This window comes from Tamandua tetradactyla, chromosome 7 (assembly GCF_023851605.1).
Source record: "Tamandua tetradactyla isolate mTamTet1 chromosome 7, mTamTet1.pri, whole genome shotgun sequence".
NCBI classification, from domain to species: Eukaryota; Metazoa; Chordata; class Mammalia; order Pilosa; family Myrmecophagidae; genus Tamandua; species Tamandua tetradactyla.
Genome location: NC_135333.1, coordinates 144099678 through 144119536, shown reverse-complemented (window position 1 = coordinate 144119536; position 19859 = coordinate 144099678). Strand labels below are relative to the sequence as shown.

Sequence of the window (19859 nt, the reverse complement as noted above, 5' to 3'; positions counted from 1 at the left end):
TTTCTTATGTTGAACCATCATTGCATACCTGGGATGAATCCTACTTGGTCATGATGTATAATTCTTTTAATGTGTTGTTGGATACGATTTGCTAGAATTTTATTGAGGATTTTTGCATCTATATTCATTAGAGAGATTGGTCTGTAGTTTTCTTTTTTTGTAATACCTTTGCCTGGTTTTGGTATGAGGGTGATGTTGGCTTCGTAAAATGAATTAGGTAGTTTGCCCTCCACTTCGATTTTTTTGAAGAGTTTGAGGAGAGTTGGTACTAATTCTTTCTGGAATGTTTGATAGAATTCACATGTGAAGCCGTCTGGTCCTGGACTTTTCTTTTTAGGAAGCTTTTGAATGACTAATTCAATTTCTTTACTTGTGATTGGTTTGTTGAAGTCATCTATTTCTTCTTGAGTCAAGTTGGTTGTTCATGTCTTTCCAGGAACCCATCCATTTCATCTAAATTGTTATATTTATTAGCGTAAAGTTGTTCATAGTATCCTGTTATTACCTCCTTTATTTCTGTGAGGTCAGTAGTTATGTCTCCTCTTCCATTTCTGATCTTATTTATTTGCATCCTCTCTCTTCTTCTTTTTGTCAATCTTGCTAAGGACCCATCAACCTTATTGATTTTCTCATAGAACCAACTTCTGGTCTTATTGATTTTCTCTATTGTTTTCATGTTTTCAATCTCATTTATTTCTGCTCTAATCTTTGTTATTTCTTTCCTTTTACTTGCTTTGGGGTTAGCTTGCTGTTCTTTCTCCAGTTCTTCCAAGTGGACAATTAATTCCTGCATTTTTTCCTTTTCTTCTTTTCTGATAAAGGCATTTAGGGCAATAAATTTCCCTCTTAGCACTGCCTTTGCTGCGTCCCATAAGTTTTGATATGTTGTGTTTTCATTTTCATTCGCCTCTAGGTATTTACTAATTTCTCTTGCAATTTCTTCTTTGACCCACTTGTTGTTTAAGAATGTGATGTTGAGCCGCCATGTATTTGTGAATTTTCTGGCACTCCGCCTATTATTGATTTCCAACTTCATTCCTTTATGATCCGAGAAAGTGTTGTGTATGATTTCAATCTTTTTAAATTTTTGAAGACTTGCTTTGTGACCCAGCATATGGTCTATCTTGAGAATGATCCATGAGCACTTGAAAAAAAGGTGTATCCTGCTGTTGTGGGATGTAATGTCCTATAAATGTCTGTTAAGTCTAGCTCATTTATAGTAATATTCAGATTCTCTATTTCTTTATTGATCCTCTGTCTAGATGTTCTATCCATTGATGAGAGTGGTGAATTGAAGTCTCCAACTGTTATGGTAGATGTGTCTATTTCCCTTTTCAGTGTTTGCAGTGTATTCCTCACGTATTTTGGGGCATTCAGGTTTGGTGCGTAAATATTTATGATTGTTATGTCTTCTTGTTTAATTGTTCCTTTTATTAGTAGATAGTGTCCTTCTTTGTCTCTTTTAACTGTTTTACATTTGAAGTCTAATTTGTTGGATATTAGTATAGCCACTCCTACTCTTTTCTGGTTGTTATTTGCATGAAATATCTTTTCCCAACCTTTCACTTTCAACCTATATTTATCTTTGGGTCTAAGATGTATTTCCTGTAGACAGCATATAGAAGGATCCTGTTTTTTAATCCATTCTGCCAGTCTATGTCTTTTGATTGGGGAATTCAGTCCATTAACATTTAGAGTTATTACTGTTTGGATAATATTTTCCTCTACCATTTTGCCTTTTGTATTATATATATCATATCTGACTTTCCTTCTTTCTACACTCTTCTCCATACCTCTCTCTTCTGTCTTTTTGTATCTGACTCTAGTGCTCCCTTTAGTATTTCTTGCAGAGCTGGTCTCTTGGTCACAAATTCTCTCAGTGACTTTTTGTCTGAGAATGTTTTAATTTCTCCCTCATTTTTGAAGAACAATTTTGCTGGATATAGGAGTCTTGGTTGGCAGTTTTTCTCTTTTAGTAACTTAAATATATCATCCCACTGTCTTCTAGCTTCCATGGTTTCTGCTGAGAAATCTACACATAGTCTTATTGGGTTTCCCTTGTATGTGATGGATTGCTTCTCTCTCGCTGCCTTCAAGATCCTCTCTTTCTCTTTGACCTCTGACATTCTAACTAGTAAGTGTCTTGGGGAACACCTATTTGGGTCTAATCTCTTTGGGATGTGCTGCACTTCTTGGATCTGTAATTTTAGGTCTTTCATAAGAGTTGGGAAATTTTCAGTGATAATTTCTTCCATTAGTTTTTCTCCTCCTTTTCCCTTCTCTTCTCCTTCTGGGACACCCACAACACGTATATTTGTGCGCTTCATATTGTCCTTGAGTTCCCTGATACCCTGTTCAAATTTTTCCATTCTTTTCCCGATAGTTTCTGTTTCTTTTTGGAATTCAGATGTTCCATCCTCCAAATCACTAATTCTATCTTCTGTCTCTTTAAATCTATCATTGTAGGTATGCATTGTTTTTTTCCATCTTTTCTACTTTATCCTTCACTTCCATAAGCTCTGTGATTTGTTTTTTCAGTTTTTCTATTTCTTCTTTTTGTTCTGCCCATATCTTCTTCATGTCCTCCCTAAATTTATCGATTTCGTTTTTGAAGAGGTTTTCCATTTCTGTTCGTATATTCAGCATTAGTTGTTTCAGCTCCTGTATCTCATTTGAGATACAGGTTTGTTCCTTTGACTGGGCCATATTTTCAATTATCTGCACGTGATCCATTATCTTCTGCTGGCATCTGGGCATTTAGTCAGATTTCCCTGGGTGTTGGACCCCACAGGTTGAAAGATTTTTCTGTGAAATCTCTGGGTTCTGTTTTTCTTATCCTGCCCAGTAGGTGGCGCTCGTGGCACACGTTTGTCTGCGGGTTCCACCAGTAAAAGTTGCTGTGGGTCCTTTAACTTTGGAAAACTCTCGCCGTGGGGGAGGTTCAGCAGCCGAAGTGGCTTGGAAAAGTGCCAGCTGGCCCAGGGATCCGAACGCAGGGAGGGTCGCCGGCCGCTGCAGCCATGAGAGCGCCCGACCGAATTTCCTAGTCGGCCCGGGGCGCCAAACGTGGCGGGAGGGTGCCAGCTGCCGCAGCCCGAGAGAGTACACTGTTCCCAGCCGGACCGGGGAGTCACGTGTTTGGAAGGGACCCCCGGTCACCGTTCTCTGCGGTATGGGGATTTCCAACCCAACTCTCTCAGTTGGTCCGGGGGGCCTCGCATGGTGGGGGCGCCAGCCGCCATGGCCCGCGGGGACCGCCTGCCCAATTCTGCCAGCTGGCCTGGAAAGGAGGAAGGGAGGGACTCCGGCCGCTTGCCATCCCGCCCGGGAAAGCCCGCTCCCCTCGGCGATCTCACCGAAGCTGGTTCTCCCAGACAGTCCGCCGTTCCAGTATGGGGTACGCCGTCCCTTTGATCTCCGTCGTGGCTCTGGGAGCTGCTCTGTATCGTCTCCACTCCCCCAGTAGCTGTTCTGGAGGAGGAAAGGTGAGGGTGGCAAGGCTGTTGAGGCCGGTGGCAGAGGAGCCGGTGAAGGCGGAAGAGGGCACGGTGGTGGTTGGAGAGCCGCCGGAGCAGGAGGAGAAAGGGAAGGATAAGATGGCGGATGGAGCACCGCCGGAGCAGAAGGGGGAAGAGGGAGAGGAGGGCGGACTGGCTGGTGGGGCGGGAGTGCCGCCGGGCCGGTGGAGAAAGAGGGAGAGTAGGGCGGGCTGGCTGGCAGGGCGGGAGCACCGCCGGGCAGGCGGAGAAAGCCTAAGCTAATATTTTTAATTGTGAAGTGAAAAAGCAACAGAATTGGTTACAAAGATTGAAGCTGACCATGCTAATAATCACTGGCTCCCCAATTTCTAATTATCCCCATTTAAGATAAAAATGCTTTAATTTTCTTATTACTGACTTTAAATGAACTACAGTTGCTCCAGGAAAATTTCTAGTATTAGTTCATTGTCTTTAGTGTATTTTTTTCCCTTTAGCCCGTGACGTTTTCTGTGTTTTTCCTTTAGTCATACTGAATATAAGAACAAAATAGTGTAATTATTTCAAAATTAGGTGATTTCAGTCATTTGTATTTCTTTTCTCTTTGTCTTTCCCCCAATAATTTTTTATTTTGCATGTTAGATAATTTTAATAATTCACCATAACTTTCAGAATTGAAACAATGCAATAACTTTCTGTTTACAAATATAAGATGCTATTTATAATTTTAATGTAATTTTATGAGATGTATTCATGCACCATACAGTCCATCCAAAATACACAATCAATGGTTCACAGTACCATCACATAGTTGTGCATCATTGCCATGATCATTATGAAACTTTGTTCTGTAATAGCAAAGCTGGGCCTGCTTGTAATTATGCCTGAGTCACCCTAGATAGCCCACTAATAACGTTAATTGTTTAAGTAGCTTTCAGGTTATTATGGCACTGAATTCCAGAGGATGATTTTGACTTGTTCTTGTTGGGTAAATCTTCATTAGTTTAAGGAATTCCATACATTGTCTTTGCATTCACATTAAGAAAGACAAGCTACCAAGCTACACTATCTTCAAAAGAGAAAAAGTTATTAATGTGCTTTTAAAACACCTTTATTTTTATATATCACTATAAATGATAATCTGTTCACCTGCCCATCTCTGGGATGGGTTGTTTAAAATGTGTAATTAATTTCATTAGGATCTTATATCACATTTGATTTAATCTTAACTATAGAAAATAAACTTTTTACTTTGCTAAAGTAATTTTTAACAAAATATTTTAAAGATTAATAGAAATGGGATTTCCCAAAGATGTTTCTGTGTAATAGTGTTAGAAATCCAGTGCTTGTTTATTGGAATATTTTTCGGATCTTAGGAGGAGCAAAAGAAAGTTTAGTTGCAAATGATAGAAAGTAGGTATTTCCCGGGCTGGGTATAAAGGAAGGATAAAATTCTTGACTCTTTGAAACATAAATATAAATAAAAATTGTTTTCCTTAGAAAAATAGTGTTAAAACTCACTATATAGAAGTATGGGAGGTAAGTAGAGGGCGATATCTCTTCTGTCAAATATTTTGTCTTTATATAATTCATATATTATTAATGTTTTGACTTTGACTAATAAATTGATAAATCCACTTTATTTTTGTATTACTACCTCTATGTAGCATAATTATTTCCATCCTTATTCATTCACCTTGTTTTTAAATAAAACAATCTCTCTGTTAATTCTCATATGTGGTGTTAAAATACACCAACCTTCTTGATGTCCAAAGCAGATCAGTTCTTTTAATTTGAAAGCCACGTTAAACATGTGTTATTATTTAAGTCCATTAGAAAAAAAGATCCAACTCTTAATCTAATTTGGTCATCCTGTTAGACAACCTATTAGGGTGGTATGCCTGTTTAAACTTGCTACTTTAAAATGCCACATGACTTTAAAGGTTTTAGAGGGTCAAAAAGATTGGGATACTGTGCTTTAGAAGATTATTTTTTTTTCTGATGCTGTTTTGCCTTTGTATATGGATCGCTCTTTATTCTCTTTTGCATATTTTCTGTACATCTTCTATATCTTCCTCACATTTTTAAATTCCTCCTTTCTCATTTAAAAAAATGAGTGTCTTTTTTTGCTTTCATGTTTATGCTAGGATCTTGGAGTTGATCCAAGACCAATATGAAGGGGGAACTGCCTCTCCCTCATTGTGTGTTGGGGGACTATTTAGTGAAATTTGTTCTCTAGTGGCAGAGCCGTATTTGGAGCTACCTGCGAAGTCTTCCCAAGGAAATGGTGTTTAATGAGGATCTCTCCGTGCATTAACTGCCCATAATAGAATCAAATAAGCTACTTATTTAAATAGATTATAGACTTCTGTTTAAATAAAAAAAATCTAATGAATTTACAAACAGATGAATTATATTTTATGGTATCTCATTAAGTAACAAAGTAGAGTTACTTTTTTTTTAACATGTGGTTCTTAATAACATCTTCCTATACAATAAAATTTATCATATTTAATTGAATCCACTGAAATAGTTTACTTAAGGTCAAATATTAAATTGAATGATTAATCAAGTAAAAGTTTTCAACTAAGATATACACAGGCATCATAATTTCATATTTGCACTGATATTTTCTAGGTAATAAAATAACGAGTGCCCGAGAAATTTCTAACTTGCTTTCTTCCTTCCTCATTTCTAATGGGAATGAAGCCCAGTCCTCTAGAACATAAAGCAATGCAAGAATATTTGCAGTGGGGACTCTACATTAAGGACAGACCTTACCAGAAGCTTAAATGTGTGTTATTGTCATCCACCATGAAATTCTAGTTCACACGAAGAAATGTTTAAATAAATCAGAGGGTAGTTTGACCCTCTGATTGGGTTGAAAAGAAGATTTTAAGAACTTATTAAATATTCCTTTATCATCATCATTTTACTAAACTTTTAAGGAAATTGTTTCATTTTTAGTACTTTTCTTACAGGTTATTTCACAGAGGAAGAAATCAAATCATCTTTTCTAGAAGCATTAAAAGATGCTTGCAGCAAGTCTGATGAAGTGTCATATTGTGAATTTGAAGATTACTATGAAGGTTTAAGTATAGAAATAGTAGATGATGAAGATTTTATTAATATTGTACGGACTCCATGGGGGATTTAGTTTTTAAAAATGTGTCACCAGGACTAAATGTTTTGTTGGACAGATGAATGGAATATAAAATGTGATCAAGCACTAGAATATATTCTTTGGGGACTCCACTTATTCTGATTCCCCCTCTTCAAAAAAGTGTTTGTAAAGAGAAATATTCAGAAAGATAGACGTAAGGGTGTGTGTGTATGTGTGTGTGTGTAAGCACCTATCTACGTTTATAAAAATTTTCTGATTTATTACTTTTCTTTAATCTATTTTAGATGTCATTTTTAAATAATAACATTACATATAGATCAAGTAGGCTTTGGGGGGCATCCACACAGTAACCCGATTTCCTGTCTTTTTTCATTATTCTTTTGCTATCTCTTCCCCAAATATAATTGCCACCATTCTCAATTGGACCAACTGGAATTGGTCTCAAAGCCTATTCGATTGAAATAGTTCATCTTATTTTAAACATATGAAAATGTTAAAGAAATTTAAGGATATGCAAGGGGAAATAGTCTTGCAATGGGAGTACAGATGTTTTCTCTACCATTAATGTTTAGAATGATGGCAACTTACCCCCCAAATGCTTATTTGAAAACTGACTTGCCTTGTCAGGTCTTGTCTTGTAAAAAACTGTTGTGCTATTATTCAAAGCAGCACTAGGTAATTATTCTAGTGAATTGTTTGAGCCTTTTATTCTGTTTTTAATTGCAATCCTTAATACCTGTATAGAACCATTAGTCAGTTAAAAACAAATAAAGCATGAGGAGGAATGTTCTCCTGGATTATTAAAGAAATATTTCTGAAATGTGCATTATTGCATATATGAATCTAAGAGATTACTTAGTAATTCTTAAAAATAGATATTTTGTGCCATAAAATGAATGTATGATATTCCATGCATCTTTTCTTGCTATATTAAACAACTGAAACACTTTTTTTCTCAATGTATATATGAAAAAATGAGAATACATTCTTTGGAGAATATGACTTCAAACATATCACTTTTCTGTCTATACCCTTGTCAGCATCATCAGAATAGTCTGAAGTTTAATATGCATGAGGCCAATAAATTCAAAGTCCTTTTTAAGATTTTAAAGACTTAGTACCAAAATTTTAGAAAGGAAATATGTACAGACCTGTTAGTGCTATTTTCATTAGCTGAATTCTTTATTTCTTGTCTTTTTCCCAATTCAATTATTGAAATGAAAGCAATATGCTAGGGGTTGTTTTAGCAGAAATAAATCTATTAAACTATTTTTAAATTCAATTCATTTATCTTCTATTCATCTTTTGGCAAACATCTGACAATGTGAGCAAAACTATACTACTCACTATAATTACACACTGTTGCTTTATACAGGTTGCAAATATATTATAGTAGATAAAATTCTTGTCTAAAGACATTTTCTATAAATCTGACATATATTTTTCTGAGTTAGGACAAAAGAAAGCATACGAAACTTCCATTCGACCATCATCTATAAAACTATTTCTGAGTTACAATTTCTTCTTGGAAACATTCTTTCAACCAGTCATCTTAAACTTTGCAAATTCTTCTCATGTTAAAATGACTAATGCTATGGGCACCAAATATATATGTAGTATTAATAAGTGTTTATTCAGTTCTCATTAACAAAATCTGTTTCAGTATTGTTATCTCATTTTCCAGTGAATATAAGCAGAGAATGTAAAGACTGTCATATGATTAAACAGGGAGCAGAGCACATTTCTGGAATTCAACATGTTAATATGACAGTATACTCTTAATATAAACCTCTATCTTCATAAGTAGCAACATGTCGTTATTTGTAGGAAGTTTTTCTGTTAATGAGATGTAAATCTTTTGTAGTTAATATTATTTTGCTTTCATGTTTAGCTTTTTTAATAAAAAAGCATATTTATAAGATGCTTTTAGTGGGACCTGTTAAATTGGAATTGGTGATTCACAATACGTCATTCTGCTTTCGGGTTTGCCTGCACTACCTGCATTCTTCTTTAACTTTAATACAGTAAAATTAATATTTAGTGTTCAGTTTAATAGAAGAACTTTCCACATATCCACCACATAATAATTGACTTTTGAAATACTATTCTAAGTAGTCTTCAAAATTCTGAAGTACTTTTTGAATAACTTTAAAATATGAAATATGTTATAATTTCATTGTGTATTTTTTATCATTAAGCGTATTTTATAGTTCTCTATATTTTGACATTTGGTCACTTGTTTGTGTCATAGAATTACTTTTCCAGTTAACTATATTGTTTATTAAATTGTATATATTTATCTTAATGTCTCTATTGTAGAGTTTTACAGAATTTTCAAGAAAAATTCACATTTTATTAGGAAAATAAGGGATATTATTTAGAATTATTTTAGCTGTATTTTAATTAGGAAAAAATATACATTTGCATGATGGAACAATTAAAGTATAGTGTACTTAATAAAAGTGTATGTTCAGGGTGCACTGGTGGTTCAGTGGTAGAATGCTCGCCTTCCATGCAGGAGACGTAGGTTCGATTCCCTAAGCATTCACCAAACAGAAAAGTATGTTCACGTTTTACAGCTTTATAGTACCTGAATGAAAACACTCAATGAACCAGTTATTTTCTGCGTAGTAAGAATCGCTTAGAATAATTCATAATTTTGATAAAGTTTAAGAGATTTTATTTTGCTGATTACTTTTGACTTCTGTCAGAGTTGTTGGCATTTACCTCAGGAAAGAATTATGGCCAGTAACTGTGCATACTCCAGATTGTTTAAGTGTGCATTTGTAAGATTGTAGTGGAAGGTATTTGCAGAACTTAAATATGTACCGTGATAAACTGTAATTGCTGCTAGACTGACCAGCAAGGGCAGACATATATAGTAGAAAGGAAAGGTGCTTAAAGACATAGAATAGCCTGAGTCTGTCTAACACAAGCCAAGCAAGAGCAAAGAGAATCCACAAATGTGAACAACATAGTATCAGATAATGAGAACAAGCTCCTATCAGATCTTCCTTTTTTTACTTTAAAGTTAAAGAAACTTCTAAGGAAAACTTACCTGTTGGGTGCACTTCAGATAATAAAGAAGAAATGCTCCATATTGGAGCCACTGTGCATTTAAACATTAGTTTATTCATTCTTTATCAGTCATTTATACTTGGTGAATGGCACTGACTATTCAATTGCCCAAGGCTCGGAAGTATTCTAGATTCCTCTCACACTCGCTTCTTATATCCATTCAATCTCAAGTCCTACTTACGGTTTCTTACTTTTGAATCTGTCCCTTTCACTCTATTCTCATGCTTTTGGCTTAGTTCAAGGCTTTAGCGCTGCTTGTTTGTATTACCTCCTCATCCACTCTCCCTCCTCCCCAATCCTACTTCAACCTGTCCTACACAAAGCTATTGGAATGATCTTTCTAAAATGTACTTTACTCCCATGATTAAAATCTTACAGTGGTATCCCATGTATTTCAGATTTCAAACTACTTACCTTAACACATAAAACCTAAATCATCTAGTCTCTCTAACCTCACCTTCCTATCCTCAGCTCACTTACTGCTTTGCTCCAGCCATTCTGAGCTGCTTATGTTTTAAAATGGATTGTGGGGTTTCAAACTGCTGTACCTTCATACCTGTTCTGCTAATTTGTCTTCCACTGAGTGTATCTAAATTAATCCATGCTGGTCTTTTAACCCTGCCTCAAGAATCATCTCTTCTAGAAAGCTAAATCAGACAAATTCTTGAGTCTACTATGGTTGTTCTCCCGTGGGATCCTAGTGATACCCTGGGTGTGACCTTAATCTAGCATGTATCACTTTATATATAATTATGTTGCTTCTGTTTTCTCTACTAGATTATAAGCTTCTTGACGGTAGAGACCATATCTTACTTACTTGTACAACCCTGTTGTCTGGCACTGTATCTGGCAATCAATAAATTGATTGTGTTCAATTAGTGTATTTGATGACTGAATAAAAGTGTGATTTATTGAACAGTAACTATTATGGTGTTTATATTTGACTTTAAAATACTTTAGCATAGACAATGTAAGTAATATGAATGCTCTATTTGGTGCAACTTCAACTTTAAGGGCAGTAAGTTTCCTAATAAGGAACATAGTGTTGTGATGGTACAGCTAGCACTTTGTCAAAAAGACATCCCTTGAAAAGGGCTACTATATTCACTTCGGTTATCAGTAACTCAGTCAAGATTTGAAGCCCAATTAATTAGCCTTCTAAACGTAATGGTTTTATCCGTCAAAATAGTGTCTTGTTGGATCCTTAAATGGTCTTGTTCCAGCTATGGATTAGAATGACTTCTGGTTGTCCCATTCTAACCATAAGGCTCTGGTAATTCCTGTCCCTGGTGTATTGTTTCTGCTTCCTCCAGTGAGCCTTTTGGACAGAATGGGGGTTGAAGCTCCCAACAGAACACACTGCTGGGATTTCACTGAGCTTACAGAACAAGTTATGTAATATTTTTGTGTCTCCTTGCTAATATTTGTTTAATAAATATTTGTATGTAAGACACAATTTGGTCCAAAATATTTTCAATTATAACCTGGATATTGAGGATAGCAAATGCTCACCTACTTAAATAATTTTGAGCACCACAATTACCTATCAAAAACGACCTGGAACTTGTGCCTGACTAAATTATCTTCTTCTAGTTCACAGCTGCAATTCTGTTAGGCTTCTAGGCTCTACTAGGCTTCACAGACCCCAAAAATGGCATGACACGGTACCTACACTCATGTAGGTAAACATTCAACCACCACAGTTCCAAACTGTTATATCAATATAGCTGATATAAAAGGGGCACAAAGAAGCTGATATATAAGGTGTGGTGGAACTTGGAAGGACTGTCGCTGTCAAGCCAGGGAAGTAATAATGATACAGTATCCTGATAAAATAACATATTAAGGTATTACTGAGATGGAAATTAAAGTTTATACAAAAAAATGAGACTGAGAAAGATGTGGAGCTTTACTTCTATAAAACATGAAAATTTATTAATGAGACGTATTTCTCATTTTTCTCCTCAACAACTCAGAAAGCTGATTTGTGTACTTTTTCGATGTCCAAACACTGTTATCTGAAAGGATTTGCATAAAAATTACCTATCTGTTGACAAATTTTGTATATGGAGCAAGCAATCAAGGTCCCTGTCGGGCTTAAGTATTCCTTTTACCAAGCTAAAATAGAGATATGGATGGGGCTTCCGAATCATGGCTGAATGAGTTTAGATAGGAGTGAAAAGATTCTCATCTTTGCAACTGTATGTTGAGTTTCCTAGCATTTTCGGATGCTGAGAAGGCCAATATGGAACAAACCACCATAATTCTTGGGAATCACTATGTGCCACTTACAAAAGTTGCACACTTTAGTAGTTAAGGAGCCACTTAAAGAACTTTAAAGAAAATGTATGCTGTCAAGTAAAAGTAATTTTGAGAAAGTAGTCAGGTTTTCCAATAAGAAAAAGTAGGTGTTTATGTTATATAGGTGGTGATGAAGAAAGAGCACAGGCTTTAAAGTTAATGAATACTGATTTCAAACTTGAGCTCTCTGCAAATTATCTGTCTGATTTTGGGAAACTACTTCACTGAGTCTCTAATTCTTCATCTATAGGTTCTAATAAACCTCCTATTATTGTCAATTATCTTTCTCCATAAGAATCCATGAAGGAAAATAAGCTTGCATTAAGATTATCAGTAATTTTCCTTTAAAGCATTCAGCAAGGTGGTGGGTTACAAAAGTAATTAGTAGCAAAATGTATTGTCATTAATATTAATTGGCAGATGATACATGTGGAAGACTAATTTTATATCTGTAAAGACTTGAAGTAGCAATCCCAATATCCTTGGTGTGCACGTGCTAATATCACTGATGACTTTGAATCCGGTAACAGACTTGGTTTCTAAAGATGGCTGGAACAGTATGTCTCAGCCCATATTATCTTCTTACATTGTGAACCTGACTGCACTCTAACCTGTTGATAGGGTCTATGATCCTTCTTCTTGAATCTGGATGCTTTTTTTCACTTGTTTGCAACCAATGCGATGTGGTTGAAATGATGCTGGGTTACTTCCTGGACTACACCAGAGAAAGCAATATAACTTCTCCCTTTTGCACTAGGACACTTAAGCCACCGGGTAAGAAGTCAGACTACCTGGGACTGTGAAACTAGAGGGGATACATGCAGGTGCTCTGGTCAACAGACTGACCGGAGCTCTCAGCTGTCAGCTAGCATCAGCCGTCCACCCTCTGAGTGAGCCATCTTTGACATTCAGTCCAACTGTGCTTTCAGAAGACTGCAGCCCCAGCCAATGTCTCATTACATCCACATCAGAGTTTCCAGATGAGAACCATCCAGCCAAATCCTTCTGTATTTCTAACCCATAACTTTGTGAGGAAAATAAAAAAAAATAAAATGGGTGCTAAATTTGGGGGTTATTTTTATTTTTATAAGCCATAGTAATTAGAACAAATCCTTAATTAAAGTTTGAATAAAAGCTAGATTATTAAAAGTTTTGTCAAATATTCAGAGGTATAATTAATATGACCCACAGTTTATAAAATTCTTCTGAGATATTAAAGGAAAAAATAGGCATTATATGTCTATATGATGTTATAAGGAAGAAAGTGATTAGATGGAATGTGTGATTTACAGAATATGAAAGGTCATACTTTCATAAAGATAAAACTGAATTGAACCATAATGTTAAGCCAAAGCCTTGCTGAACATATATTTGACTGTTACTCAGTATATTGTATTAGTTCTAGTAATTAGTGAGCTTAATTATTACTGTCTTAGAGTAAGTATTATATAGTTTTCTGGCTGGAAAAAAACGTATATTTGTTACTCAGTATATTGCATTAGTTCTAGTAATTAGTGACAGTAAGGCAGTAATTATTACTGTCTTAAATTAAGTATTATATAGCTTTCTGATGAAAAAAATTTCTCTGATTTTCTCTAGAAATTTTACTGATGACTCTTATAAATATGGCAAGATAATCTGTAGAGATGCTAATTTATGTTTAATTCTAATTGCTTTAAGATAAAGTCAAGAACAAGAGAACTCTCTAGCCCCATTCCAAGAAGACAGGCAAACTTTGGTTTTTGTTGTCTCAGGGTCAGATGCAGACATTGCCGAGGACTTAACTCATAATCTAAACCTCACCAATCTTTGGGTGTGTGTGTGTGTGTGTGTGTGTATATATATTAGAATGTGTGTGGTTCACGTGTGTATTGAAGTCTGTCTAAGTTGGATCTAACAGATATAAGTCCATTTAGGGTGGAAAAGGAAGTTTTGAGAGCTTCCTATGAGCCAGAAAAGGAGAGATTTCCCAGTCCTGTGAAGAGTGGAGCCATGTGCGCTGCTCTTGGAGATGACACCCTGGAGGGATGAAGCATCTTGAGGAGTGTTCTAGTTTGCTAGTTTCCGGAATGCAATATACCAGAAATGGAATGACCTTTAAAAATGGGAATTTAATAAGTTGCTAGTTTACAGTTCTAAGGCCGAGAAAATGTCCCAGTTAAAACAAGTCTATAGAAATGTCCAATTTAAAACATCCAGGGAAAGATACATTGGTTCAAGAAGACCAATGAAGTTCAGCGTTTCTCTCTCAGCTGGAAGGGCACATGGCGAAAATGGCGGTGTCTTCTGGCTTCCTCATGGCTGTACCAAAAGGGACTCTCTCCAAAATATTTTCTCTTTTAAAGGATTCCAGTAAGCAACTCCACCTTCAATGGGTGGAGATGCACCTCCATGGAAATCATCTAATCAAAAGTTACCACCCACAGTTGGGTGGGCCACATCTCCATGGGAATAATCAAAATGCTCCCACTCAGCAATTTTGAATGAGGATTAAAGGACATGGCTTTTCTGGGGTCCACCATAGAGTCAAACCAGCACAGGGAGCAATGGCCATGTGGCAAACACAAAGCATGTAGGCTGATGGCCCCAGAGAAGACACCCAATTGTAATAAGCACCACCCTCAAGGACCTTGATGGCTTGAGCAATTAATTAAACCAGTTATATATCCAATCATATATGGTCATTTAAAACATACTTATTGAGCAGTATCATGGTACAGGCACTGCTCTAGATTCAAGACATAGAGCTGTGAACAATATACAATATACAAAAGTATTCCTCCAATCTACTTTATTTACAGTTGTAAGAGAGGGTAATCAAGTAAACAAATAAGGCAATTTTAGTTAAGTCCTTTGAAGAAGAAGAAAAAATAAAGTGTGGGCAGAGTGACTGAGAAAGTATTCTCTGAAGAGGCATCATTCTATTTGAGGTCTAAATGAAGCAAAGAGTAAGGGAAGAATATTTCAAGAAGACAAAGCAGGAAAAAAGGCCCTCGAATGCAAATGAGTCTGGTGTTTTCAAGGAAGATAAAGAATAGTGTGCCAGGAACATAGAGAACATTAGGACTAGGGTTTTAGATTTGGAGATGGTGAGATGTGATTAGATTTGTGATTTATTTTGGAGGTAGAGCTAACAGTACATGTAGTTAAACTGTGTAGGGTGAGAAAGAGAGGAAGGCAAGCCTAATGTACTGGACTGAGCAATTATGTGGATTGTTAAGAATGGAAAAACTAGGAGAGGAACCAGTTAGGAAAATCAAATGTTTCTTTTGACTATAATTCAAGATTCTTTAAACATCCAAGGGAAAATGTCAAGTAAGTAATTAGATCTATAACTCAGGGAAGAGGTCAGGGCTTGGTGATAAACAACCACTAGTATATAGGTGATATTTAACCATTGTGGAGGCACTAGGGACATGAGGGAAACAGGAAAGAAAAGAAGGCCAAGCACTGAGCCACGGGAGACATTTAGAGGTCTAGTGAGGACTGAGTGGTCTCCAAAAGAGACTGACATTGCTGACCAGTGAGGTAGGAGGAAAGGCAGAAGATTGTGGTGTCACAGAAGTCAAGGAATCAATCTTTATCAAGAATAAGAAGTGATGAACTACGTTGAACAAGATGAGAGCAAAAAATGTGACCATTGGATTTGGCAATATGAAATGGTGGGGACAAACCAGATCAAAGTGTGTTGATGAGAGAATGAAAAATGAGAATGTGGGTTTAGCAATTGTTGACACTCTCTTTCATTGGGTTTTACTTTGAAGGGAAGCAGAGATGTGGAGCAATAACTAGAGGCGAAGGTGGGGTTGAGAAAGGTTTTTATTTATCTTAAGATGGCAAATAATTGAGGATTTTGGCATTGATGACAGTGATGCATGACAGCAACCAGTGGGAACTAAAGACCAGATGTCCTCATGCAAATGTTTTGGACTGTGTGATTCCATCAGACCTCTTGGGTTCATTGGTAGAGGAAAGCCCAGTCTCCAAATAATTGCGCTTCATTATCCTGTTAGGAGGGTAAGGTCTAGCATGGAGTGAGTGAGGCACCTGCCCTAGGGTAAAACATAAAGCAGCATCAAAAAACTCAGTAATTAAATAAATAAATATGTATTAGTAGAAAAGTTTGCAAAAAGGTCATGCAGAAAATACAAGGTTCCCAAATACCCTTCCCTGCCTACCCACAGTTTTCCCTGTTATTAACATTTTACAGGTGTAGTGCTTTTGTTGCAATTAATGAAGCAATATTATAGTTATAGTGTTAGTTGTAGTCCATAGTTTATATTAGAATTCACTGTTTCTGTTGTATAGACCTGTGGTTTACAAAAAGTTTTATTACAGTAACATATACACATCTTAAAATTTCCCACTTTCTAATATACAAATCAGGGTATATTCATTTCAATTTTTCCACCACCCCAAACAGAAGCTTGTACCAATTAAGCATTGATTCTCTGTTCCTTACCCCTCCTCCGACTGCTGGTGACTTGTATTCTAGTTTCTGTCTCCAAGGATTTGCATATTCTAATCAAATATATTAATTCGATAATTTAAGAAATAAAAGCTAACGCATCTTGGGTGGTGCAATGGTGCATCAGTCGCAGAATTCTTGCCTGCCATGCCAAAGACCTGGGTTTGATTCCCAGATCTACCTGTGCCAAAAAAAAAAGAAAAAAAAAAGTTAATGCAAAAAGATACCAATGAACAAAATATCAAAATTTTTAATAATGACAGAATCGGCAAAAGTGCTGTACTGAGCAGTATTGTAATGTGAGGCAAAAGGAAAAATTAGTAATACTGATCTTGTCTATATTTAAATTTTTTATATTTTGCTCACCATGGATTTTTTACTTTAATTTTTACTTTTTAAAATATTACACTAAAATATAATTTATCTTGCTTACTGAAATTTTGCTGTCCCCTTAGATTTTGCATCTGAAGGAAATTCCTTGACCATCTCCCTCTAGCTCCAGTCCTGCTTGCCAGCCCAGTGCACAGTTTTCAGAGGAGACTGTGTTTTGTTCAGAGAAAGGAGTGTGAATGTTTTTGCAAATATGAGTGTATCATGAGCCTCAGATTTTGTATTCTTTAAAATTCTTGATTTTAAAACCTCAAATCACATCAGCAAATTTTATTTCCTATTGAAAGCCTTGTGGTTAGGTTGTTTTAAGGGTATGTTTTCCAATATTTCATTAAGAATGTTTTCTCCTTTAGTGATTAGTCTACGACAGAAGCTCAAGGGGCATCAAGTATATCATCCAGCAGAATGTAACGCTTGGTAAGGCAGGATAAACCTCAAATCTCTGTTATCAGGAAGCGCTTGCTCTTAAAACATAAGGGGGTAAAATGAAGCAAAGTTTTCTGAAACATGGTAGGTGCTCAAAAAGGTGTTAAATACCTTTCTACTGTTCCTTTCGTGACCTCTCATTCCACACAACTCAATAGTACTTATTACTAATGAGAAAAAAATAGTCTTATTAATTAATTACAAAGAATTTATCATCAGAGAAAAATGCATTCTTTTTCTTTTTAATGTAATCCTGGTCATCCAAAAGTTGAATGAGCCTCATCTCTAAGTCTGTTTATTTCTTAAATTTGTTTCCAGTTTCCCACCATTTCCCTTTTGCGTAAGACTTTTAGGTGACACAGGGATATGTTTTTATCATAAAAGTAAAAGTTATCTTTTGTTAATAAATGCCTTCCTTTGCAGCTATTTCCTTCAGAAATTTTAGAAGTATTTCTGTTCAATGCATTTTTTTTATCCGTAGTCACTATTTGTCTTAAGAAGAGAAGAGAAATGGGATGCCCAAGGCATTATAAAATTGTTGTGAGTGGTGAAAGAAACCTATTCCTGAGAAGTCTCAGAAGAATTTGAAATACAGGCTTAATTTCTTTCAATAAATTCAAATTTAAAAATTATTTTTTAAATTCTAGGTTGAACCATTTATAGTTAATGTTATAATTTTAATGCTATGTCTAGGGTTTTTTAAAATCATTTTATTTTTTTATTAATTTTTAAATTTTTAAAAAAATGTAACAATAAGCAAGCACAAACATTCTTAATTTATGATCATTCCATTCTACATACATAATCAGTAATTCACAATATCATATGATGTCGCATATTCATCATCATGATCATTTCTTAGAACATTTGCATCAATTCAGAAAAAAATAAAAAGACAATAGAAAAAAATTCATACATACCATACCCCTTACCCCTCCCTTTCATTGATCACTAACATTTCAATCTAAATTTATTTTAACATCTGTTCCCCTTATTATTTATTTTTATTCCATATGTTTTACTCATCTGTCCATAGGGTAGGTAAAAGGAGCATCAGACACAAGGTTTTCACAATCACACAGTCACATTGTGAAAGCTATATTATTATACAATCATCTTCAAGAAACACGGCTACTGGAATACAGTTCCACATTTTTAGGCATTTCCCTCCAGCCTCCCCATTACATCTTGACTAACAAGGTGATATATGTTTAATGCTTAAGAATAACCCCCAGGATAACCTCTAGACTCTGTTTGGAATCTCTCAGCTATTAGGACTTTATTTTGTCTCATTTTGCTCTTCCCCCTTTTGGTTGTGAAGTTTTTCTCAATCCCTTGAAGCTGAGTCTCAGCTCATTCTAGGATTTTTGTCCCACATTTTCAGTAAGGTCCGCACCCCTGGGAGTCATGTCCCATGTAGACAGTGGGACGGCAGTGAGTTTGCCTGTCATATTGGCTAAAAGAGAGAGAGGCCACATGTGAGCAACAAAAGAGGTTGTCTAGGGTTTTTAAAATACCCTTTTTTTGGTTTTGTTTTGCTTCTTTATTGATCACCTATTATGTGCCAGGTATTGTTGTAATTGCATCAGTGAAGAAATGTAAACTTTTTGGAGTTCTCATTCTAGTGTTGAGTGAAGATAATCATTATAATAAATAATTAAATTATGTGATATGTTAAATGGTGATAAGTGTAAAAAAAAGTGGGATAAGAGGAATCCCAAGTGAAAAAAGGTATAATTTTAAATAAAATTGTCAAGTGGATCATTACTGAGAAGGCAACTTAAAAAATATGTGATAAGACAACACTTAACGCTGGCTTCATGCTCAGGGAAGAACGCTGTACCTCCTCCTCATGGTTTTTGGTGCCCTATACTGCCAGAGAACCTTCTGTAGTAACAAACTATAGAAATGACCCCTGAATGCCTGGAGTGTATAATGATAGTGACTAAATATACAAATATAAAAAATGTTTTTGCATGAGGAAGAACAAAGGAATGTCATTACTGCAGGGTGCTTAAAATAGATGGCAATATTTTAAAATTTTAATTTATATGTGAGACTAAAGCAAAAAATGTTTACTTGGTACAAAATTTGTATTTTGACTAGTGCATTTCCTAATATAACTTATGTGGACAGCTTAATTGAACACCATAAGTACATGGAACCTTGAGTAGGACATGAGATTTTGTTGGTTGGTCCAGAGTGATGCCCCAATAAATCTCAGATTTAAACAGTGAATAAAAAAGTATTTGCGAAGTCCCTGTTGGGGAATGGTGAGAAAGGAGGAAAATTCAACTTCCCCAAGTTGAATTCTTGATATTCTCACAAGCAGTGCAGACAACCAAAGCTATATAGGCTGAGCCCCCAGTCTTGGGGTTTGTTCATATGAAAGTTAACCCCACAAAGGAGAGGTCAAGCCTACTTAAAATTAGGCCTAAGAGTCACCCCCAAGAGAATCTCTTTTGTTCCTCAGATGTGGCGCCTCTCTCTCTAGCCAACACAACAAGCAAACTCACCACCCTCCCCCTGTCTAAGTGGGACATGACTCTGAGTGGTGTGGACCTTCCTGGCAACGTGGGACAGAAACCCTGGAATG

At 35.9% G+C, this 19859-nt stretch overlaps 1 protein-coding gene and 1 pseudogene across 11 annotated transcripts in view; one reads left to right on the top strand and one right to left on the bottom strand.

Moving 5' to 3' along the window:
* The window catches only part of CAPS2 (calcyphosine 2), a 94766-nt gene extending 81732 nt beyond the window's left edge, over positions 1 to 13034 (top strand). For 10 of the 11 annotated variants that reach the window (XM_077111457.1, XM_077111459.1, XM_077111454.1 and 7 more), the window contains 2 exons: positions 6458 to 6565; positions 12737 to 13034. In XM_077111457.1, the coding sequence (XP_076967572.1) occupies positions 6458 to 6565; positions 12737 to 12873 (245 nt within the window). In that variant the 3' untranslated portion in view covers positions 12874 to 13034. The remainder of the gene's footprint in view (positions 1 to 6457; positions 6566 to 12736) is intronic. The other variant, XM_077111458.1, reaches the window with a different exon arrangement.
* A 5995-nt stretch (positions 13035 to 19029) lies between these two features.
* Positions 19030 to 19194, bottom strand: LOC143643090 (small nucleolar RNA U3; annotated as a pseudogene).
* Positions 19195 to 19859: the final 665 nt, after the last annotated feature.